Genomic DNA, 25,000 nt, shown 5'->3' with positions numbered 1-25,000 from the left:
TTATCTCAAATAATTGCCATCAAACGATTTATGTAATAATGGTGACAGGTCCTTACTGACACGCCGACTCTGTCGCTCAGCGGGTTCCGCTCTGCGTTCAGCTTAGCGAGGCCGGCCAGCTCCACCATCTCCGGCAGTCTGGTGAAGAGGTTGTCGAACAGGCCCAGCTCCTCCAGAGCGCTGAGGTTGGCCATGGCGGCGGCGGGCAGGCCGTCCAGCCGGTTCAGCCCCAGGTTGAGGCTCCGGAGGCGGGTCAGGCGGCCCAGCGCCGGCGGCAGCCCCGCCGAGGTCAGGCGGTTGTTGGCCAGGTCCAGGCGGGTCAGCGCCGCCAGCTGACCGATGGCGTCGGGCAACGCCTCCAGCCTGTTGGCAGTGTTGATTTTGACACAGCACATTTTGAAATAAAATTCCATTTAGTTTTAGTCATATTTTAGTCATATTTTAGTCATCTGAAATGTTTTAGTTTTTGTCTAGTTTTAGTCGACTAAATATCATCAGATTATAGTCGACTAAATCTACAGTTGATTTAGTCGACTAAAATGTATTTTGTCGGTGCCTTGATGGCGTCGTAATGGCTGATTTTACACTTGGTTGCATGCTGAAAATAGCCGATCTACAAGCTCACAACGCGTCGCAGCGCAACGCGTTGTGAGCTTGTAGATCTGCTATTTTCAGAGCTCAACACCCGAGCGCAACCAGAACATAAAATGACTTGTCTTCTAGTTATACTGGATCTCTTCTCCACTAGTCCCTCACTAACATTTTAGTCTAGTTTTTATTTGTGACGAAATTGTCAATATATAGAGCACCGAAGTCTGACGTAATTTACACATCCTACAGTAGGTTTGTCTACCTGGTTCGCGGTTTTCCACCCCCATTCTGAATCCCCATAGACGTATTTAATATCGCGTCAAATAAGAACTGTGTTCCAAAAATAAACAAATGACCCCGGCGGTTTGACTCTTATGGATATGAAGCATCAACTGACGGTGAGAAAACGATAATGTTACTTCCGCCGAATTAGTTACATTTTCACCAGAAACAGACTGTATCAAATATAAGTGACTGACTATCATAAACGATACAGAACCTCCTCCCTGACAATATCGCAGAGACAGTTTGTTTATTTTTGGACCACAATTCTTATATGAGACGATTCTAAGATGACCCAATGTTATTCTCCATAGAGAAATTACTTTATGAACCTGGGGATGAACGAGTGACGTCAGGACTTCAGTACTCTATTTAGTCTTAGTTTTTGTCATCATAGCTTAGTTTTTATTTCGTTTTTATTTCGTTTTCGTCAGTGAAAAAAAAGGTAGTCAACAAACATTTTTCGCCATAGTTTTTAGTCGTACAAAATCATCAACACTGGCCTGCGTCATAATGGCTGATTTTACACTTGGTTGCAATAGCCGATCTACAAGCTCACAACGTGTCGCAGCGCGACGCGTTGTGAGCTTGTAGATCGGCTATTTTCAGAGCTCAACACCCGAGCGCAACCAAACATAAAATGACTTGTCTTTTAGTTCTATTGGATCTCTTCTCCACTAGATCCCTCACTAACATTTTAGTCTAGTTTTTATTTGTGACAAAATTGTCAATATATTTAGTCTTAGGTTTAGTCATCATAGCTTAGTTTATATTTAGCTTTTTATTTCGTTTTCGTCAGTGAAAAAAGGTAGTCGTCGAAAAAAAAGTCATAGTTTTAGTTAGACCCTCCAGAAAAACGCGGGCAAAAATCCTTGATTTTGCGATGAAATATGATTTTTTTTTTTGCAATTTTATGCGGTGAAATTGCGGGAAGTTGCGAAATATGCGGAAAATTGTGAAATATGCAGCAATATGCGAAATATGCGATATGCAAAAAGTTGCGAAAAATGTGAAATATGTGAAAAGTTGCGAAATATGCAATGCGAATCGCATATTATGCGATGCCATTTTGCTCATTATATGGTCAATTCTGCGATCGCATAATCGAATAATTTTTCTGGAGGGTCTATTTAGTCGACAAAATCAAACACTGGCCTGTTGCTGTGGAGGTCGAGCCGCGAGAGTGACGCCAGGCCCCCCATGTCATCGGGGAGGCGGCGGATCCGGTTGCGGCTGAGGTCCAGCTCGTCCAGGCCGCTCAGCTTCAGGAGACAGCGGGGGAAGGCGGCCAGGCCCGCGTGGCTGAGGTCGAGCGTGCGTCGGCCGTCCGGCGCGGTCACAACAGCCTTCTTGGCCGCCTTCAGGCTCAGTCTGTGTGTCTGGTGGGCCCGTTTCCCCTTCTTCACCATGATGGAGCTGAGACACACAGCAGCAACGTGTTTATATCTGCAGCTCACAATGAGTGGTGTCTCTGTCAGAGTAGAGACCTCTTATCTCTGTATTCTAACTTTTTTGTGTTATTTTGTAAATTAACGCCCCTACTTTTTTTTATCCCTCGATTTTGTAACCCTTCTTTTAACCCGGTGCCAATTTTCTAAGTGATCCTGGGAACTACACTCCCCCCACCAGTAGGGATGGGCAACATTATCGATTTCGCGATATATCGCGATATTTTATTTCGCGATACTGTATCGATATTCCAGTATCGATATCGCGTTTTTTTTTGTTTTTTTTTTGCTTTTTCAGATACAGGCTTTATGAAAAACATTCAAAGAACCTATCACAGATCTGCAGCTACGCAATATGTAGTGTATATATAAACAATATGTAGTTGTGATATATGTATATATCGCAATATGTCGCAATATAGCGCAATATGTCGCGATATATCGCAAGATATCGCAATATCGTGATATGACCCAAGTATCGTGATGCGTATCGCAATATAATCGTATCGTGACCCAAGTATCGTGATACGTATCGTATCGTGAGATTGTTGCCAATACCCATCCCTACCCACCAGCCTAGGGAGCTCATGCCTCCTTCAGTGCATGAGAGCCAACTGACCTTCTTGTCACCTGACAGGGGGGAGTTTCCCTGGTAGGACGTAGCGTGTGGAAGGAACACGTTATTCCAACCAGTTCCTTTCCCCTCCATCAGGCGCCCCAACTGTCATGGGGGAGGCGGTATAGCGACCAGGATTACTGCATGTTTTTGTGAGGGTATTAACTACCCTAGGAGACACGGGGAGAAGAACATGCAAACTCCACACAGAGTACTAGGCCCTTTCACCAACCCCACCTAGGGTATGGGCGCTGATGATGCGGAGGAGAGGACACGCCCACAGCGTCCCCGGTGGGAATCGAACCCAGGATCTTTTAGCTCTGAGGCGCCCTCAATAACGTCCTCAAAGATGCCCCTACTTGATCATAGTACACACACAAAGGCATCGAAAGTAGCAGATCCTGGAAACGCGTCTCTTGCCGCGCCGCGTTTCCAGCGTGTAGATCTGCTACTTTTGCCACTTTTGAATTTGAATTCTGAAAAGTAACAGTTTTGAACATGAAGTTAACAGAGACCATGTTTAGCTGCATCTCACACCATGCATAAACACACACAACCACTTTTTAGCTGCAAAACACAAAGTGCACGTTTTAGCTCAAGAAGACTTCAGTCCACTATCACTTTAAGCCATGATTGCCCTCAAGAGGCAGCTTTACCATAATGTATCTAATCTACCAGTATTACTACAACACAGCAATATATAGTATAGACCATAAATGTGTCATGTTGTGTGTGTGCGCGTGCGCGCGTCTGTCCGTGAGCGCGTGCGTAAGTAAACGTGTTTTTGCATATGCGGGATGTACTTGTGTGAAGAAGGGTGTGTGTGTGTGTGTGTGTGTGTGTGTGTGTGTGTGTGTGTTTGTGTGTGTGTGTGTGTGTGTTTTGTAGGGGCTTCTGTTATTTACATGGATACAAGGGCTCATGTATGGCCCGGGGCAATAGGGGAACGTGTGCTCTCTGGAGAGAATGAGTGCTTGAGAGGTGTGTGTGTGTGTGTGTGTGTGTGTGTGTGTGTGTGTGTGTAGTGGTGGTGGTGTTGATGTCTGCTCTCCTGCCTGCTCACCCAGTGTTGCCCGTGGGGGTATTTAAGAGCACGGCTCTCTAATTAAGGCTAATGCCGGGGAACAATAGGGGAGAGAGGAGAGAGAGAGGCATCACTGGGTAATACAGCGAGAGAGAAAACACACAAAAAAACGAAGTGGCTGATGTGATGCTGCTCCCCGCTTCACCATTCACCTGATTGAGCTGTTTGCCTCTCGCAAGGCGACCAACGTACGTGTGTGTGTGTGTGTGTGTGTGTGTGTGTGTGTGTGTGTGTGTGTGTGTGTGTGTGTGTGTGTGTGTGTGTGTGTGTGTGTGTGTGTGTGTGTGTGTGTGTGTGTGTGTGTGTGTGTGTGTGTGTGTGTGTGTGTGTGTGTGTGTGTGTGTGTGTGTGTGCGTGCGTGCGTGCGTGCGTGCGTGCGTGATGGGCGTGGGTGGTGGGGACAGGGACGTGCACACCTACGTGCCAGTGTGTTTACAGTATAATGCACGGGCACTGTGTGTGTGTGTGTTTGACTCACTCACTCACACACACACACACACACACACACACACACACACACACACCAAAAGAGTCAAATCAGGACTTTGATAAATGATAGTTAGGAGTGTGATGAGACCTGTGCTCTTCTCCCTCCCTGTCTAAAAAAAGCAGTGTGTGTGTGTGCATGCGTGCTTGTGTGTCTGTGTGTGTGTGAGTGAGTGCTTGTGTGTGTGTGTGTGTGTGTGTGTGTGTGTGTGTGTGTGTGTGTGTGTGTGTGTGTGTGTGTGTGTGTGTGTGTGTGTGTGTGTGTTACACCCCCAAGGCCCTCTCTCGCCTCATTTATCATCCTCAGGAAGAGAGAGGTTATCCACTGGCGCTTGTATCCCATTATAACCCTCCTATAGCAAACTATTGCATGCAATTATTACCTGCAATTAGATAACATATACTGGAGCCAAATGCAATGATTGATTTAGTGTTGGTTTTACAGAAATAATCCGGTCAGGAGTTATTGGGGTTAGAAATTGGATACACTTCACATGGCCGCCGCCCCGCGCGCCTCTCTTCTTCTTCTTCTTCTCTTCTCCTCCTCGATGATGATGAAGGTGTCAGAGGGTTTTTCCGGAGTCGAGGAATTAAGTTGTCTGTTCTCTTAACCCATTAAGACCGGGAATGCATCTGTGTGTCATTTTAAGATTTCTTTGGCTATTCAAAAATAGCAGATCTACAAGCTTGTAGATGCTATTTTTGAAAAAGAATGAATCATGAAAATGTGTGCAGATCTTTGAATATATATATATTTTAACTCAAATCTTTGCCTCCGGGGGGTCCCTGGAACAAATATTTTGAGATGAGGGACAAATACATGTAATTTTGGGGGTCCTTGACATGAAAACAGTTTGAGAACCACTCAAATATTATAGCAACGTAATTTTTTATGTTTTAATGTTTTTAACTGTTAGGATTTAGAAGACATTTGTAGAACCCCCCAGAAGCAAAGGTTTGAGTAGAAAATGCTCGCTTTAAAAAACATACATATTCAAAGATTTGCCAAAGTATAAAATAATGGTTACACACAGATGCGTTCCCGGTTTCAATGGGTTAAATTACTTGTGCACAGTTTTTTGTTTAAATCAGAAAAAGCCCTGAGAGCCTGTACTGGTCCATGATGCTCTAAGATCTGGAATGTTCCTGTACATCTGAACCGCTTTCAACCATGGCGTCCCTGTGTTTGGGGGCATGTCATTTTAAGCGGAAGATTTACAAAAATTGCGGCTTGTATTATCAGCTTGTGAGCTAGCTGGGAGGGACTTTGGCCAAAATCATTGAGATCGTGCACTTGGTGACAAGTTTTAGATTTTTGGCGTGGTGTTTAGGTATGGGCATAAGGTTTTCAAAAACCAACCGGTTCGCAATGAATCCGATATTAGATATTTCGGTATATTATGGTTGAAACCCCAAATCATTGATAGAAGACTTTTTTTCAATGGATTCTGTTACTATTGGGTATGCTAAATAACATACTAAACATTTAGGAACATCTAACTTCTGGAAAGGCATCATTTTCCCTCCCAGCTTTATAGGCAAAGTATATCATCTGTCAGGTGGAAATCTAATATGTACAAAACTGTTACTGTTCAGGATTCAAATTCAAAAGTAGCCGATCGACAAGCTCACAACGTTTCGAGTTTGTAGATCTGCTACTTTTGATGCTACCTTCCGTGTGACGCTGTAGTATGATCACGTAGGGTGTTACTTACGGAAAAAACATAAACAGTTGGAATAAGGAGATCAGAGGTTTCTGCCCGACAGCAACAATATATACCGATTAAGTGGTTAAATGTAAATATACTCATTACTCACCATTATCTTATCTTATCCTCTGTGTCAGAAACATACCAGCAGCTCTGCTTCCTGTAGACCAGGGGTCTTCAATGTTTTCAGCCCAAGGACCCCCTAGCTGAGAGAGAGATAAAGCAGGGACCCCCACTATATATTGTATACACATTTTTTTTTCATAGATTTCATAGGCAGCTTCATAGACTTGTTTCACAGCACTATCATGTTGGATTCATGTTAATGTGTATTTACAGACATGTAACCATGCACTTAAACAATACTTAGTATACCTGACCTTTCACTCTGTACTTAGCCTGCTCTTTTTCCCCGAGGGGCCTCGCGCTGCGAGGCGCTGTGCGCTTGTAGATCTTCTATTTTTGGCTAAAGTTCTCCTCAGAATAGGGATGCTTGGTTGAAGTGGTTAATGTAAAGATCACACAAAGATTTGGCGGACCCCCGGTAGTAACCGGACCCCCTGTTGAAGACACTGACACTTTTTACTACAGTAGACCTGTAACAACCTTTTTTTTGTATCAAGGACTCGTGTAAAATAATTCAAAATCTCCCCAAACAAATCTAGATCTTAAAAAAATTATACAAAAATAACAGATCGTACAAGCTGGGAGCTTGTATATCTGCTATTTTTGCTTCTCGACTGGGAAAAACAACAACACTGCTCTGTTCTATAAAGCATCTACTCTTGCATCGTACAGTAGGCTACTACTACTACCCACACTTGAAAGTACCTCAGATTCACAGCTTGTGACTTTTAGCGTAAAATAAGTTTTTGCAATACAAGGTTGTGCCTGTTCCCTTCAGTCTCTCTTTTTACTTTTATGTGTTTAAATGTATGCCATTTTATAGGTGGTAAAAATGCCAGAGGAAAAAGGGCAGGAATGTCCTGTTTGTATCTCAACACCTCCTCCCCCAGTCTGCCTTCTCCTCCAGCAGGCAAAAGGCAAAGTCAAGGTTTCTCTTCTCTTGTTTAATGGCGTTACTTAGCAACTGGGCCCGCTTGGCGCCAGCACTTTATTGCCATGTTACTGGCCCACAGAGGGGAAAGAGATTTCAGGAGCAAGTTGAATGTTTTTCTAATTTAGATTAAACACGCTTAGGATAGGTGTTCCGTCCAGTAAAACGCTTAATGAAATGTTCACCCGCACAACATCCCAACGTTTAGCACACATATATTTGTCCGGCTTGTTTATCGCAACCAATGCTCTTGTATCTTAACCCTTTAAGACCTGAGGCCCGTTCTACGAATGGCTTCTAAAACGGTTTAATGAAAAACGTACTGTATGTTGCTATATCAGTCGGTGCTCAAAACTTTTTCATGTCGAGGACAAAATGATATGTATTTGCATCTCAAAATATTTTATTCCAGGGACCCCCCAGAAGCAAAGATTTGTGTTTAAAAATGTTTTCTTTAAATTCTCTTTAAATTTTTTATCTCACGAAATTTGTAACAATTCTTTTTCACCCAGTGCCAATTTGCCTATGTAATCCTGGGCGCTACTCTCCCTCTGCCAGCTTAGGGAGAGCCCAGAACTGAGCTCATGCCTCCTTGAGGAGCTAAAAAAAAAAAAAAATGTATTCAAAGATTTGCACAAATATTCACGATTTTTCAAAAAATAGCAGATCTACAAGCTCATAGTGCGCCGCGAAGTGACGCGCTAAGAGCTTGTATATCTGCTATTTTTTTTAATAGCCAAAGTATGAAATGACACAGATGCTTTCCCGGTTCTAATGGATTAATTGGAAACAATGGGTTTTGACGGGGCGGTGTGTTTGTTGCACACTCAGCACTTCTGCTAATGCATGGCTTCCTTCATGAGCATACCTTCTTTTTTTTAAGTGAATGGTTATTAAAAGATCGTCTTACAGCCGGCCGTTGAAACGATCGGCTATATTTGTCGGAGAAAAAAAAACGTCTTGTGACTGGAAAAGTTTATCCTGCCCTTTTTTTCCTCTCCTTTATATATCCCTTCTTTTCATGCGAGATCAGAGAAACAGTGTTGCCAGATTTTGCGGGAGAAACAAGCAACCAGGTCTATGAAAACAAGCCCAAAAGAAGCGACACACAAGCGCTTTAAATATATAATATATATAATAATATAATTGATATGCATTGGCTATTTGAAAACCTTTGAAGATCTACAAGTGAGCTTGTATATCTGCTATTTTCAAAAGGCACAATATTGGCACAATATTTTCAGATGGGGGTCTGTGGACATAACAGTTAGGGGGTCCTAGACATGAAAATGTTTGAGAACCACTGATTTAAACATTAGGAAGCGATCCCAAACAAGCAACTACGCTTTAGAAACAAGCCCCCCCCCCAAAAAAAAACAACAACAAAACTACCAATATTTACAAGCAACTTTACAGGAAAAACAAGCCCAAAGTCGCTTATAATAAGCAGACCTGGCAACACTGCAGAGAAGTGTTTCTGTGAGCAGGAATGTGACCTCTTGTTGTTCAGGTCTGACAGGTTGTCGTCACCTGGTGCCTGGTGTGTGGACGGAGGATAGTAACTAAGTACATTTACTCAAGTACTGTACTTAAGTACAACAATTTTTGGGGGGCATTTTTTTACTTTACTGGAGTATTTCCAATTTGCAATACTTCTACTTCTACTCCACTACATCTCAGAGGCAAATATTGTACTTTTACTCCACTACAATTATTTGAAAACTTTGGTTACTAGTTACTTTGTAGATATAAATCATTATATTATAAAACATACATTAACCACTTTAGCCCTGTTCTATATATAGACTATTTGAAAATAGCAGATCTACAAGCTCACAGGTCTACAAGTTGTGAGCTTGTAGACCTGCTATTTTCAAACATTTTAGTACTTTTTCTTTTGGTACTTTAAGTACATTTTGATACCAATATGTTGTACTTTTACATAAGTACATTTTGAACTCCGGACTTTTACTTGTAACAGAGTACTTCTACATTGCAGTATTGATACTTTTACTTGAGCAAGCACACCATTGACAGACATAAAGCAAATATATTTACCACCTATAGATGGAGCCATACTGTATGCTATGTATCCAGCCTGATTCTAAACTCCACAGTTCACACAGCAGAAAGCTCACCTCAGTCATAATAACTGATCTTACAGCTGTGTACACACACCATTCATTCATACATACGTTAATTCATTCATTCATTCATTCATTCATTCCTTGAACTCAACTCACCTCCGCTGTGCTCTGCTGTGTTGTGTTGTGTTGTGTTGTGTTGTGGAGAGGAGTGGTGACCGCTTGACAAACTCTCATAGGGCCTCTGGCATGCTGGCATTGCTGTAACTGGTTGGCTGGGTCGGTTGCCTGGCAACAGAGTAATCAAAACTTGGACATCATATTTTGATGTGAACCCAAACAGAATGCTGCCCGGGCAAAAAAAAACAGTCTGTGCCTTTCTACTGTAGGAAGTGACCGTTTGGTAGAACTGAACTGTGTAGACTCTGTTTCCCAAACACTGGGCTATACAGTTACATTTTTTAGGGGTCACGAGTAAATATCCCTTTTTGTTTTTAATTATTATAATTAAGATTATCAAAACTTTTTTTTTTTTCATAAATTAAAAAATAATCTTTCAAAAGAATTTCATAAATAAGTGTAAAAAAAAATAATAAGAAATTCCATAAATTAGAAAAGAAAAAAAACTTTGAAGAAGTATTGATATTGGAAATCTACAAGCTCACAACACGTTGTGAGACACGTTGTGAGCTTGTAGATCTGTTATTATGGCTAGTTTGGCTCCCAGGGAGACATCACATTTCTCTTTTGGGTCTCGAGCTAAAAGGTTTGGGAACCATTGGTATCGCCTGATTGATACTATATTTATACTTTATGCTAAAATAATCTACAAGCTCACATGACACTTTGTGAGCTTTTAGATCTGCAATCTTTTTGTGTGGAAGACCACCGGCAAGCAACTAAGTATAAATCAGGAGTATGATTTATGATTGTCTGACATAAGTCGCGTCATGATGTTAAATGTAAATAAAATGTACACAAATTATGTTAGCAGCAAACAAGCTAAAGGTGTGTGTGTTACTATGCAGTACATGTTATTTAGTGTTCTGTGATGTTAATTTAACCATTTGTGTTTTGTGTTTATGTGCATCAGGAAGACTCCTGTGGTCGGAAAAACAGCTCTTAATAAGTGGCAGGTAATGCACTTTACTTCTTCTGTCCTTTCTGTTCTACTGCCTTTCACCTCATTCAATAAACGACAAAACACATTGATAACAGCAGCAATGCTAGTGTACATTTAGACCTGAGACCCATTCTAAAAACACCTTCCAAATCCTAACAGTTTTCCGAAAAACTTAAATGATATATCGTCTCTGTTAAAAACTAACTTTTCAGGATTCAAACACAAAAGCATCAAAAGTAGCAGATGTACAAGTAGATCTGCTACTTTTGATGCTTTTGTGTGACGCTGTAGTGTGATCAAGTAGGACGTTAATTTACGAAAAAACACACAAAAAGTTCAAATAATATGGAGGTTTTAGCAGGACAGCAACGTTATGTCACTCTCCACACTGAAGCCTCTGGATGCAGTATACCACAGTGCCCTGCGTTTTATTACTGGTGATGATTATCTCACCCGTCACTGTATTTTATATGATAAAGTGGGTTGGCCATCTCTCGCAGTTCGTAGAGAGCAACTTTGTATTTTATTTATTTATAAGGCCTTGTGTGGAAAGCTTCCTTTATACCTAACCTCGCTTTTGGAACCAACACGTTCTGGACATTCAACACGTTCACAAACACACATTACATATACCAGTCCACGTAAGAGCAGTGAACAAGGAAAGACTGCTTTCATGTATTATGCTCCACACAAATGATGAGATGTACCTGGAGATAAATCTATAATGACACACAGATGCATTGAAGGGGTTAAAGTAGATGAACTGTGTGAACTCTGTGTGCGGTTGGTCTTTAATCTGCTGTTGTCTGATCCCGTCTGTCTGTCCGTCTGTCTGTCTGTCCGTCTGTCTGTCTGTCTGTCTGTCTGTCCTCCAGAGAGGTGAGATGAGTAACTTTGAATATTTGATGCATCTCAACACTCTGGCCGGGCGGACCTACAACGACCTCATGCAATACCCTGTGTTCCCCTGGGTGCTGGCTGACTACACCTCTGAGGTATAGACACACACACACACACACACACGCAGCACACACACACCACAGGCCTAATACTCATAGTTATTGTTGCTCCTGGTCACTGGTGGAAAGTATCTTAAGTACATTTAAATACTGTACTTCTATGTAACCTACACATTTGAGGTACTTTTACTTAGTATTTCCCTTGTTTTATACAGCCACCACAGTGGCAAATAGTACTTTTTTACTCCACTACAATTATTTGTTTGCAGATTTGGGTTACTAGAGGTTCACACCTTACAGTGTATATGTTGCACTGCTGATCTGACCCATATGTCTGAGTCATAGTGTTGGGGGCTTTTCCTTAGGTCTTTTAATTAGAAAAAAATGTATCTTTTACCCCAAGAAAGGGGTCTTCTTGCTGTTTTTTCCCTGCTTTTGTTATTTTGTGCCTTTTGATTTAACCCTGTAGCACTTTGTGATTTCCAAACATGTAAAGTGTGTTATAAATACAATGTATTAATATTATTATTAATGTTATTATTATTAATGGGGGCTTTACCCGTTGTACCCGTCTGTCAGTGTCCCTTTTGTGCCCATATATGGAGATGTCTTTTTCTGTTTACCTGTGTCCTTTCATGCCCATATATGGAGATCTCTGTATCTGTCAGTCTACGGCCCTTTTATGCCCATATGTCATCAGTATACCGTATGCTCATATATGGAGCTGTCTGATTTGTTTGCGCCTGATGCCATGAAGATACATTGAGGTTAGACAACACACTCCATGCGTTGCCTAACCTCCATGTGTAGCTGCATTGAGAACTAGATAATGTTCTCAACCATCCACCTCTCTCTCTCTCTGTCTCTTTCTCTTTCTGTCTCTCTCTCTCTCTCTCTCTCTCTCTCTCTCTCTCTCTCTCTCTCTCTCCCCCCCCCCATGTGGACAGAACCTGGACCTGTCCAATGCCGCCACGTTCAGGGACTTGTCCAAGCCGATGGGAGCTCAGACGGAGAAGAGGAGAGCCATGTTCCTCCAGAGATATGAAGAGGTGGAGAACAGTGCAGCTGAAGAAGGTACTGTACACTGTCTGCTTCTTTAGTCTTATACAGTACAACTGTACGCAAGTATATGCAGTCATACACAGTACAATGTTTAGTGAATTTAACTCAGCAGAGTGTGTACAGTCCTTAACACTTTTGAGTTTCACCCCAGACAGTTTTTAAGTTGCTTGCTTCAGTATTTAAATATTTGATATTCATTTTATCAGACACCCCCCACCCCCCCCATTGTAACTTCAAACTCAATGTTAACCATGTTAGACATGTTAGATTGAAAACACATGTCCTTGGTTCTGCTGACTGATATTGTCCATCTTACACATGAGGGGGCCATGTGTGTTTTCTATTACTTCTTTCATTTTTTTTTTTTTTATTTAATTTAATTTTTTTCATCTCCCCCCAAAAAAATAAAAACATTTATGTAAAAAGTGATTTAAAAAACATGGGCCTCACCTGCAGTGACGCCAAACATGTTTGAAAGTGAAATATTCCTTTAACTAAGGATTTTACTGAATACGATTATTGGCGGTGGGCGTGGCTGAGTGGGTAGAGAGACTCTGGCAATCGGAAGTTTTGCCAGTTCGATCCTCGACTCACTTGACCCCGAACAGCTCCCCCCGAGCTCGTGTGTTCATCCAGCCATCTGCTGGGTGAATACAGAAAAGTAATTTCAATCCTTTCCTCTAAAAAACCTTCCTGTTACTCATGCAGGTGAACTGTCTGCACGCTGTCACTACTGCACCCACTACTCCTCAGCCATCATCGTGGCCTCCTTCCTCGTCAGGATGGAGCCCTTCTCAAACACCTTCCTAGCATTACAGGTGAGCCCTTATCAAACACCTTCCTAGCACTGCAGGTGAGCCCTTCTCAAGATACCAGTTCAACTTTCACAGAAGAACAGACCTTAACTACTTAAACCCATTATACTTAACTTAGTTGACCTAAGTCCCCCATGGGTCTAGCCCCTCCTGTTTTCCCTCAACACTAAAGATCTTCGTCAAAAATAGTCGATCTACAAGCTCACAACGCGTCGCAGTGCGTCACGTTGTGAGTGGCATTTTTTGGGCTACAGTATTTTGGCCTGAATGTTTGCCCCAGAATAGAGATGCTAGGGCTCATGTAGTTAAGTATTTTAGTAAGTATATCATCTCTGTCGGGGGGAAACCTCATATGTCCAAAACTGTTACTTTTCAGGATTCCGATTCAAAAATGGCAAAAGTAGCAGAACTGCAAGCTCAAAAGGCGTTGCTTGTAGATCTTCTACTTTTTTTTTTTTTTTAAGATATTTTTTCGGGGCTTTTATGCCTTTATTTGGACAGGACAGTAGGCTGATAGGAAATGGGGAGAGAGATGGGGGGGAGACATACAGCAAAGGTCGTCGGGAACGGGAGTCGAACCCGCGACACGCTGTCAAGTTGGTTTATCAGTTTATGTGGTATGCGCCTGGACCGCTAGGCCAGCGGACACCTCAGATCTTCTACTTTTGATGCTTTTATATGACGCTGTAGTATGATCACATCATCATAGCTTGTAGATCTGCTATTTACTGACTAAAGTACGACTGTCGCCACTCCTTGAAAATGGTTCCACAAGTGGAGAACAATATGGGTCGTCTGTATCTGTCCTGAATCACAACCACAAGCACACCTCCACAGTAGAATCCTGAGTGCTAATTGAACTCTGAGAGGGTACAAATGTGACCAAATGGACCCGCTCTGAGTTACAAAAAGGATAAATTAACACTGAGGAGCTTATATACTGCGTATAGCGGCACCTCACCACCACCGTTTCAGCGTTTTATTGTGGAATTCAATCGCTCTAATAATGACTTGACTGAGTTAGTTATTTTTGGGCAATCTGGATTCCTGTTCAATTTGTACGTATGAAAACAGATTAGAGCCAGATTTCAATATATATGCAAATAATTAGAGTTGCGTACAAAGCATCTTAACCCATTAAGACCGGGAAAGAATGTGTGTCCTTTTAGCTTTATTTGGCTATTCAAAAATAGCAGATCTACAAGCTCATAGCTTGAGCTTGTATATCTGCTATTTTTGAAAAAAATGGTGAAGGTTTGTGCAAATCTTTTGTATATATATACAGTTTTTTAAAGCAATTTTTTTGCTTCTGGGGGATTCTACAAATGTCTTCTAAACAGTTTTTATTTTTTAAACGTACGTTTCTATATCAGTGGTGCTCAAACCTTTTCATGTCAAGGACCACCCAAAATTATATGTATTTGGCCGCGGACCCCCATCTCAAAATATGTTGTAATAGGGACCCCCAGAAGCAAATATTTGATTAAAAAATGTTTCCCTTTAAAAAATATATATTAAAAGATTTGCACAAATGTTCACGATTTTTCAAAAATAGCCAAAGGAATCTTAAAAATGACACACAGATGCGTTCCCTGGTCTCAATGTGTTAAAAGGAAGCCCTGTTCTCGTCGACCACGGAAGTTCCCAATTTACAATACACCATCCAATTGATTACAATGAAAAGCCATGCATATTTGATAGTCAGAATAAAGCAATAAAGATGTTAGCCCGCTGAATCACACCGCCGTTCCCCTCTCAGAAGCACCACAACGGGTGTGCAGTAATATCCATAAGTGGATTTGCATCTCTAACAGAGTTTAAAGCCGGTATATATGCTATTTTCATTCATTGAGGTAATTGTTTTACTCTAAATTACATTCTCTCTCATGAGATTTCGATCGCGGGATTATAGAATTTCGCGGAAAGATGAAAAGCTTCCTTCAGATCGTTTTTTCAAAAGGCAAAATATTTCTCTGCTTATGTAATGGAACGAGGAATATAAAATGTGTGGTTTAGTGTTATAATGCAAACCGGAGCAGAGACCTACTTTATTAAGCCTTTAAGACCGGGAACGCATGTCTGTCATTTTAGATGTCTTTGGCTATTAAAAAATAGCAGATCTACAAGCTCAAGCTCATTTATGAGCAAATCTTTGAAAAAAAAAAAAAAAAAAAAAAAAAAAAATATATATATATATATATATATATATATATATGTGTGTATGTGTATGTGTATATATATATATATATATATATATATATATATATATATATATATATACTGTATAACATTTTAACTCAAATCTTTGCTTCTGGGGATTCTACAAATGTCTTCTAAATCCTAACAGTTTTTTTGATCAGTGGCATCAGTGTTTCTCAAACTCTTTCATCTCAAGGACCCCCACAATGATATGTATTTGGCCACGGACCCCCATCTCAAAATGTTTTGTTCTAGGGACCGCCCCAGAAGCAAAGATTTGAGTTACAAATGTTCGTTTTTCCAAAGAAAATATATATGTTAAAAGATTTGCACAAATGTTCATGATTTTTTTTTTAAAAGCAGCTCTACAAACTCATAGCGCTATGAGCTTGTATATGTGCTAATTTTGAATAGCCAAAGAAATCTAAAATGACAGAGATACTTTACCGGTCTAAATGGGTTAATCTTTATAACTTTGATTTGCCATTGTGTTTTGCCCCCTCTCTTGCTGGCGCGTCTGACAGTGTTTTGGTTTGTTGTTGTTGTTGATGTTGTTGTCCCCCCCCCCCTTAGGGAGGGCTGGACGTCCCAGAGCGCATGTTCCACAGTGTGAAGAAGGAGTGGGAGTCTGCCTCCAGAGACAACATGGGTGATGTCAGAGAGCTGATTCCAGAGTTCTACTACCTACCAGACTTCCTGCTCAACTCCAACCACATCCCACTGGGTCAGTCTGACCCAACATCAATGAATCACTTAAGCAATGTATTCTTCGTTGTACAACGGAAAGCTAAAATAACCGATCTACAAGCGCGCGATGGGACGCGTTGTGTGTTTTTTCTGTGAATTTTCTGGAATGTCTTCGATTTTTTTTTACATATTATTTATTATTGAATGTATTTATTTTTAGTTTGCCTATAGACCATATTCACACGGCGGCCATGTTTCTATGAAGTCAATGAAAGTAGCCACCCCGGGTGGCGGCACTTTCAATGTTAAATTCCAACATGGCCGCCGTGTGAATATGGGCAATAATGGCACCTACTGTATAAGCTTGTAGAAACATCTTGAACTTTAGTGCAAATCTTTGAAAACATATATTTTTTGCAAGCAACATTTTTAACTGAAATCTTTGCTTCTGGGGGTCCCTGGAACTAAATATGTAACAAATGTTTGCTTTAACAAATACTGTATATATTCAAAGATTTGCAGAAAATGTCACGATTTTTCAAAAAAAGCAGATCTACAAGCTCATTGTGCGACACTCGGTGCCACGCTATGGGCTTGTAGATCTGCTATTTTTGAATAGCCAAAGTGTAAAATAATGGTTAAAGATTGATTTAAACATTCATCCATGCATTGACAGGTTCCATGCAGGATGGTACGACATTAGGAGACGTGGTCTTACCTCCATGGGCCAAAGGTGACCCCCAGGAATTCATCAGAGTCCACCGAGAGGTCAGTGACCCCAAAGTTAACAACGGTTAAAAAGGGGCAATAAGTGTTAAAGCTGCACTATGTAACTTTCCTCTTCTACCCGGTTTCCTGCACAAGTGCTGATTTTTTTTTTAACCATTGAGCTCTTGTTCAGGGGATGAATTGTGTCAGATCCTGTGTCTAGGTGAGACATGACATTTGACACGATCTAAATGTCTCGATAGAAGAGCAGGGAGACACAATACAACATATCGTATTAACATACAGATTGGACAAAATTACATTTTATTAATTAAAAATAAATTACATAGTGCCGCTTTAACATGGAATAAAAAGGGTAATAAGTGTTAATAGGGTAATAAGTACCGTCCAAGAGTTACATTTACTTTACAGTGCAGAATTCTACCACACAGGATGCGGGCCTTTTCCGAATTATTATGATTTTTCCTTTCTTTCTTTTTGTCTCAGTAATGCCTGATTTGGATCAAACACACCGTTTTATGATTTACTTTTGAACTACTTTAAGAGCATCAGTATTGGTTACAACCAGCGTGTTACTGTTCATAAATCCTATAGAAGATTCATCTCGTCCTCAAGACCCAAAGGGCCCTTATCTTGCATTTTAAAATAGTGAAAATAGCTGCATCTACATCGGCACGTGAGCTTGTAGATCGGCTATTTGAACTATTTTAAATTGTCTTTTTTTTTTCTGTCTCCTCACATCGTCTGTCGGGTGGAATCAAATGTCTCTCTGATCAAGCAGGGCATTCATTTAGAAAAAAAACACACAAAGTTAGAATATTATGGAAGTTTCTGCGCAACAGCAACAATATAATACTTGTCTTGTGGTGCTATAATCAAGGAAGGTCATAGGCTCTGCTTTTACAGAACAATGCAGACTATTTCATCATATTGAAGACATAAGACCTCTCTTCTTTCTATAATGCCGTTATTATTTCTGCTTGTTGTTTATCCCATTCAAACCAGGAACGCATCATCTGTGTTCGCGCTACGAGCTTGTAGATCTGCTATTTTCTGAAAAATCATTTTTATTCAAATCTTTCCTTCTGGGGATTCTACAAATGTCTTCTAATTTTTTTTTGGAAAATCTTATGTTGCTATAATATCAAGCTAAAATGTGAACATTAAAAACATTAAAAGTGTTATATTGAAGGATTTGCACAAATGTTCACGATCAAAAAATAGCAGATCTGCTTTTTTTGAATAGCCGGGAAAAAAATAAATAATAATAATACTCCCATGCGTTCCCGATCTGAAAGGGTTATTATTGGGCTGAATGTAAGGCTTTGTCTTTCTTTAGACCCTTAAACCCTCTTATCGTGCTCCTCTGTGTGTGATTAGTGTTTTTATGTCGCTACCTTCTCTCTCTACATCATCACAGCCTGTGGTTTACAGGCCTGAGGCCATGAGGGCTTATCAGTCTGTAATCTACTGAACTACTCATATCACCATATCACCATTCTACACAAAATTAGCTATTTTAGCAGATTGTTGTTGTCCCCCTCCCCCCCCCTCCACGCACAAATTAACTCAGGACAATATTCCCCCCGTTATGAGACCGGAATATGTTTTTTTTTTTTCTCACTGTTATTCCAGGTGGGAGTTATTAAAGATTGGGTTTAACTCATTAAAACCGGCAGAGCGTCTGTGCCGTTTCAGATTTTAGCCATATTTTATATTTTGGGCTATTCAAAAATAGCAGATTTACAAGCTCATGGCATTGTATGAGCTTGTATATCAGATGTTTTTGTTAAAATCTTTGAATATATATATATATATATATTTTTTTTTAATAACGCGAACATTTTTTACTTAAATCTTTGCTTCTGGGGGTCCCTGGAACAACATATTTTGAGATGGGGGTCCGCGTCCAAACGCATATCATTTTGGGGGTCCTTGACATGAAGAACTTTGAGCAGGTTTGAAGTTTGAGCAACTGTGCTATAGCATGACCTTGTAGAACTGCTATTTTTGGAAAGAAAATCGCGAAAATGTGTGCAAATCTTTGAATATATACATTTTTAACTGAAATCTTCGCTTCTGGGGGTCCCTGGAACAAAATATTTTGAGATGGGGGTCTGAGGGCAAATACATATTCATTTTGGGTGGTCCTTGACATGAATATAGATTTTTAATATAAAAGTTTTTTAATATATAGAAATATAGAAGTTTTTCAGGAAACTGTTAGGATTTAGAAGACATTTGTAGAATCAGGTCTTAAAGAGTTAAGGGGGACAGTGCTGGTCATAATGCCCACTTTGGCTTCACTTACTGTTCCAAAACCAATCTCCAGCTAATTGTGCCCAAATTATTCTTTAATTCTAAACATGGACAATAAGCTCATAAACAGAGTTGTGTAACAACACACCTCCTGCACTTTTAAAATGGACTTTTTTGAAGGAAATCATCGAAGCAAAAGCGGAGTAAACTCGATTGGTTGTGCGGTTGGAGCCACTTTCTCCGCGATGCTTAACTCTCATATTAGCAGTTTGAGCGATGGTTTGTGTATCTCTAATAATATATATGCTCACTGCATCTTAACACTGTGAACAATGCAGCTACAGTAGATCTATAATATTACTTAACCAGGCAGGGCTTGTAGGCTTTGATTTATACGTACTAGTTGCGCGCGGGTGTAGCGCACTGAAAATAGCTGATTGACAAAGCCCACAATGTGTTGCAATGTGACGCATTGTTGGCTTGTAGATCTGCTATTATTTTGGGAAATTTAAAAGTATTGATGTCAAAATGTACTTAAAGTACCAACAGTAGAAAGTACTCATTATGCAGAATGTGCCATTTCACAACTTTTCAAATATAATATAAAAATCTTATAGTATAAAAATCTTTTGAAAATACCATTATTTTATAGGGTTTAAGGCAGGGGTCTTCAACAGGGGGTCCGGGGCCCCTAGGGGGTCCTCAGAGTCACTACAGGGGGTCCGCCAAATCTTTGTGCGATATGATTTCGTTTTTTACCTTAACCACTTGAACCCTAGCATCCCTTTTCTGAGGAGAACTTTAGCCAAAAATAGCAGATCTACAAGCTCACAACGCCTCGCGCTGCGAGGCGTTGTGAGCTTGTAGATCGGCTATTTTTGGCAAATAGGACCGGTAGAGGTGTAGAGGGAAAAAAGAGCAGATCAAGAAAACAAAAAAAGTTTAATCTGAAACACAATTTTATACAATATAGAGTAGGGGGTCCCTGCTTCACCTCTCTCTCAGCTAGGGAGTCCTTGGCCTGAAAACGTTGAAGGACCCCTGGTTTAAGGGCATTGTGAGTTTGTAGATCGGCTATTTCTCAAATGGCCGATGGCAACTAGTAACTCAAGTGTTCAAATAGGCCTAATTGTAGTGGAGTAAAAGTATTGAAAATTGGAAATACTCCAGTAAAGTGAAAAATACCACCTCAAAATCATACTCAAGTGCAGTACTTGAGTAAATGTACTTAGTTACTTTCCTGTTGGTTCCTCAGGCTCTAGAGAGTGAGCATGTGAGCTCACACCTCCACCAGTGGATCGACCTGATCTTCGGCCACCGCCAGCAGGGGGCGCCGGCGGTGGAGAGCGTCAACACCTTCCACCCTTACTTCTACGCCCAGAAGCACCGGGGGGTCCACGAGGGGCCCACGGACCCCCTCATCAGGAGCACCATCCTGGGATACGTCAGCAACTTTGGCCAGGTTCCAAAGCAGGTACGAAACCAGTTAACGGACGGGACACCAGAGGTCTATGAGTACAGTATACAGCATTGGTTCTCAAAGTGGGGGAGGGGGGTCCTTGGGGGGGGGAGGGGGGTACCAGGGGGTCCCCAGCAAAATGTGTTAATACAGCGTCACAATCATTTCAACCACTTAAGCCATATTTGATACTTTGGCTCTTGAAAAATAGCAGATCTACAGTACAAGCTCATAGCTTGTAGATCTGACATTTTTAATAGTGAAACATTTTGCAAATCTTTGAATATGTATATTTTTGTTCAACTCAAATCTTTGCTTCTGGGGGGTCCTTGGAACAAGATATTCTGAGATGGGGGTCCACGGCCAAATACAGATCATTTTGGGGGTCCCTGACATGAAATAGTTTGAGAACTACTGCAGTGCAGCGCAGCATAGTGCATGCAGAACATTAAAGGTAGGGTCAGTGATTTTCTTTGGTTAAAATAAGTCAATCAATCAATTAATTAAGCGTTATTTATGTAGCACGATTCAGACATCAAGTGCAGTTCAATGTGATTTATTTTTGGGTGGTGCCAACCACCCCTATATCTGGCTTTGTCCGTGTGTCCGTATGTATGTACAGTATGTATGTATGTCTGTCCAATAAATAAACATTGATGACAACATCAATACGGGGGTCAATACGGGGCTCATCAAAGGCACCACCCTCTTCACACAGGGTGTGATTTTTTAAACTTCCACAGATTCAGAGACCTGCAAGTATTAAATAGCTCTATATTCAGATAGTATTTATTGCTATAGAGTGTTTGTTCAGTAACAGGAGTCTCCATGTCTCTCCAGCTCGTTATTAAACAGAAAATGCATTTTCAGGTCGGGATACCAATTTTATCCAATCAGGATAGAGAACTCAGACAGGATACAGATTAAACAAGTGAAATTGCAAGTGACGACACAAAGAAATGAGCGGGAAAAAACTTGACACTGGAACTGCTATTTTTGGCTAATGTTCACCTCAGAACAGGGATGCTAGGGTTCAAGTGGTTCATGTAAAAAAGAAAAACATTTTTTTTCGCACAATAAAAAACAGAACAAAGGTAACATTATTAAAACAACGCAGAAATAAGTGCAGGTGAGAAAAGGAAACCCATAAAGGGCTTATAAAGGTTCTCACCTAAAAATAATAAACAAGTAGTTAAACATAATAATCAAACATAAGACACGACAAACACAAATACCTTGAGTGCAGTTGAATGTGTGGGTGCGAGTGTCTGTGTATTGAGTGTGCATGTGTCTGCACGTGTGTGTGTGTGTGTGTGTGTGTGTGTGTGTGTGTGTGTGTGTGTGTGTGTGTGTGTGTGTGTGTGTGTGTGTGTGTGTGTGTGTGTGTGTGTGTGTGTGTGTGTGTGTGTGTGTGTGTGTGTGTGTGTGTGTGTGTATGCAGAAAGCTATGTTAAATGGTAGATGGAGAGGCTTGATTCATCAGGCTGGCCCTCAGTCTATGTTTAAAGTTACTGAGTGAAGATGAGGAGTTGGCAATAAGTATGTGTGTATTCCAGAGTAAAGAACCTCTGACTTTAGTGGAGAACTGGCTATGTGTGGTACGGCTGAAGGGAGGATGGAGATTATCGGATTGTCTAGTATTATGATTATGAACTTGTGAGTTGATCTTAAAATATTCTTTAAAAGGTGTAGGAAGCATATTTGGAAGGTAAGTGCATTTATAAATTTAACACAAAGATTTGGCGGGCCCCCCCATTAGTAACTCTGAGGACATCTGTTGGGGTCCCGGACCCCCTTGTTGAAGACAAGTTTCCCTGGTGAATGATTGGTCCCTTGTCCCACAGCTCTTCACCAAGCCCCACCCACCTCGCAGCGGCTCCAAGAAAGACGGTTCTTCACCTCCTCATCACGTTCCCTTCTTCTTCAGACTGGATAAGGTCAAGCCCATTGGTCAGCTGTTCAAAGGTAAAACCTGCATCCATACCTTTTATGCAGGGGTGGAAAAAGTACTCACATTCTTTACTTGAGTAAAAGTATCAATACTGCAATGTAGAAGTAGCCTATACTATGTTACAAGTAGAAGTCCAGAATTCAAAATTTACTTGAGTACAAAACTATTGGTATTGGTCAAAATGTACTTAAAGTGCCAAAAGTAGAAAGTACTCAGTTTCTCAAGTTTTCAAATGTAAAAAAAAAAACATTTGAAAATAGCAGATCTACAAGCTCACAATGCGTCGCATCGCGACACCTTGTGAGCTTCTAGATCGGCTATTTTCAAATGGCCGAAATATATATAGGGCTGAAGTGGATACTGTATCTTTTTAACTAGTACTACTACAAGTAAATGGTAAATTGTGCATTTATATAGCGCTTCTATCCGAAGCGCTTTACATTGATTGTGCCATTAACCCATTCACACACCCATTCACACACACATTCATACTCCGATGGCGGAGGAAACCATGAAAGGCACCAACCTGCTCATCAGGAGCAATTAGGGGTTCAGCGTCTTGCTCAAGGACACTTCTACACTAACTCTAGGGGAGCGCCCCAGCCCGGGATCCGGCCACTCTACCCCTGAGCCACTGCCGCCCCAAGTAACTAGTAACTAAAGTTTTCAAATAATTGTAGTGGAGTAAAAGAACAATATTTGTCTCTGAGGTGTAGTGGAGTAGAAGTAAAAGTATTGAAAATGGGAAATACTCCTGTAAAGTAAAAAATCCTCAAATCCTCACTTGAGTAAATGTACTTAGTTACTTTACACCACTGCCTTTATGTCCGTTGTCTCTCTCTCGACGGAGAGAGAGAGTTAATCGTAACGATGTCTGAACTACAATAAAGACGGCAGACTCGAGTATTGTTCCAGAACCGTTGTGCCGTCTCCTTCAAATAACTTTATTGACACTCAGCCAGGGTCGTGACACCACGTTCTATAAACGTCTCAATGGAAGAGTATTACAGTACTGCAGATGTACTAGTTATATTGTATTAACATACTCTCCATACAGATTAATTAAAATAACATTTTATTCATTACCCTTTAAGACCTGGAACGCATCTGTGTCACTTTTTTATTTGAGCTAAAAAGCATTATTTTTCACTTTGGGCTATTCAAAAATAGCAGATCTACAAGCTCGTAGCGCGGCACCAAGTGCCGCGCTACGGGCTTGTAGATCTGCTATTTTTGAAAAATCGTGAAAATGTGTGAAAATCTTTGAATATATATATATTTAAAACGAAAAATTTTAACTTGAATATTTGCTTCTGGGGGGTCCCTGGAACAAAATATTTTGAGATGGGGGTCCGCGGCCAAATACATATAATTTTGGGGGTCCTTGTCATGAAAAAGTTTGAGAACCACTGATATAGAAACATACGTTTTTTCAAAAAACTGTTAGGATTTAGAAGATATTTGTAGAATCGGAAACCGGAGACACAAAGAGTCTCCTTTGCGTCTCCTACCTGAACCGCTGCCTACCGGTCCGCTGGTCATCAAATTATCGTCTTAGGAATCAGACAAAAAACAATAAAAAAATCCATGAATTCAAGTCTCCATGGAGTGACTAATCCATAGAAAAAAAGACATTTTTGGGGTGAACTATCCCTTTAATGATAATAATAACTATAATTCATGCAATATATATTCCAAAAAGCTGAATCAGTGTTACAAAGAGAGAACCTTAAATTCAATCCATTACAGTCATATGGTTTCATTCCATAACATTTTAAACCTTGCTCTCTCCCATAGGCGGCGGGTGAGTCCGACATTTGGGAAGGCTAGTACGGGACACATGCACGCGCGCGCAGCGCGCGTGCATGTGTCCCCCCCCCCGCGCGCGCGCGCGATTTTTTTCGGGTTTCCCGTGGATAAAGTTACTTTTTTGGTTACTTTATTAAGTTTATTTCGGTTATAGGGTGACAAGCAGTGCTGCGCAGCCTGCGCTGATGTGAACGCAGTAATGCACGTTATTTTCTGCTGAAGGGAGGGGGCGGAGAGGGTGCTCCTTTGATCGGCGGGTAGGCGTGATTGTCACCAGGGGGCTGCAGCGACAGCACACACAATATATAATGCTGCGCACATTTATTATATATAATTTGCTCAATTTCAAAAAATTTCCAGGATAACATTTGGGAAGGCTTAGCCTACCCTAGCCTTCATTACCCGCCGCCTATGCTCTCTCCTCCATTATTTTATTTCCCACCGTTTGATGTCAGTTATTATGTACTGAGTCCACTGGGAGCCATTGGGAGAGGCCGGCCCCCGTCCATAGATTAATTTACACCATGCTGGGGGGGGGGGGGGGGGGCATGCGATCCGTTAGATTCTACAATATGGAGATGACTGTTACAC

The 25,000-nt window shown here is 40.9% G+C and overlaps 2 protein-coding genes across 6 annotated transcripts in view; one reads left to right on the top strand and one right to left on the bottom strand.

Annotated features, from left to right (window-relative positions):
- The window catches only part of lrrc18a (leucine rich repeat containing 18a), a 7,929-nt gene extending 1,550 nt beyond the window's left edge, over nucleotides 1-6,379 (bottom strand). Inside the window, exons 1-3 of the mRNA XM_084076980.1 lie at nucleotides 6,326-6,379; nucleotides 2,029-2,289; nucleotides 57-363 (exon numbers count right to left, since the gene is read on the bottom strand). Coding sequence (XP_083933106.1) covers nucleotides 57-363; nucleotides 2,029-2,282 — 561 coding nt within the window. The 5' untranslated portion in view covers nucleotides 2,283-2,289; nucleotides 6,326-6,379. The remainder of the gene's footprint in view (nucleotides 1-56; nucleotides 364-2,028; nucleotides 2,290-6,325) is intronic.
- wdfy4 (WDFY family member 4) overlaps nucleotides 1-25,000 on the top strand; it is a 187,371-nt gene that overhangs the window by 146,018 nt on the left and 16,353 nt on the right. For all 5 annotated transcript variants that reach the window (XM_084076960.1, XM_084076962.1, XM_084076961.1 and 2 more), the window contains 8 exons: nucleotides 10,451-10,493; nucleotides 11,356-11,475; nucleotides 12,387-12,513; nucleotides 13,210-13,319; nucleotides 16,089-16,239; nucleotides 16,879-16,970; nucleotides 20,446-20,664; nucleotides 22,494-22,614. In XM_084076960.1, coding sequence (XP_083933086.1) covers nucleotides 10,451-10,493; nucleotides 11,356-11,475; nucleotides 12,387-12,513; nucleotides 13,210-13,319; nucleotides 16,089-16,239; nucleotides 16,879-16,970; nucleotides 20,446-20,664; nucleotides 22,494-22,614 — 983 coding nt within the window. The remainder of the gene's footprint in view (nucleotides 1-10,450; nucleotides 10,494-11,355; nucleotides 11,476-12,386; nucleotides 12,514-13,209; nucleotides 13,320-16,088; nucleotides 16,240-16,878; nucleotides 16,971-20,445; nucleotides 20,665-22,493; nucleotides 22,615-25,000) is intronic.

The sequence above is a fragment of the Gymnoscopelus microlampas genome, assembly GCF_963454915.1.
Source record: "Gymnoscopelus microlampas genome assembly, chromosome: 13".
Taxonomy (NCBI): Eukaryota; Metazoa; Chordata; class Actinopteri; order Myctophiformes; family Myctophidae; genus Gymnoscopelus; species Gymnoscopelus microlampas.
The sequence above is the reverse complement of the archived record's forward strand: the minus strand, read 5'-3'. Positions and strand labels throughout refer to the sequence as shown.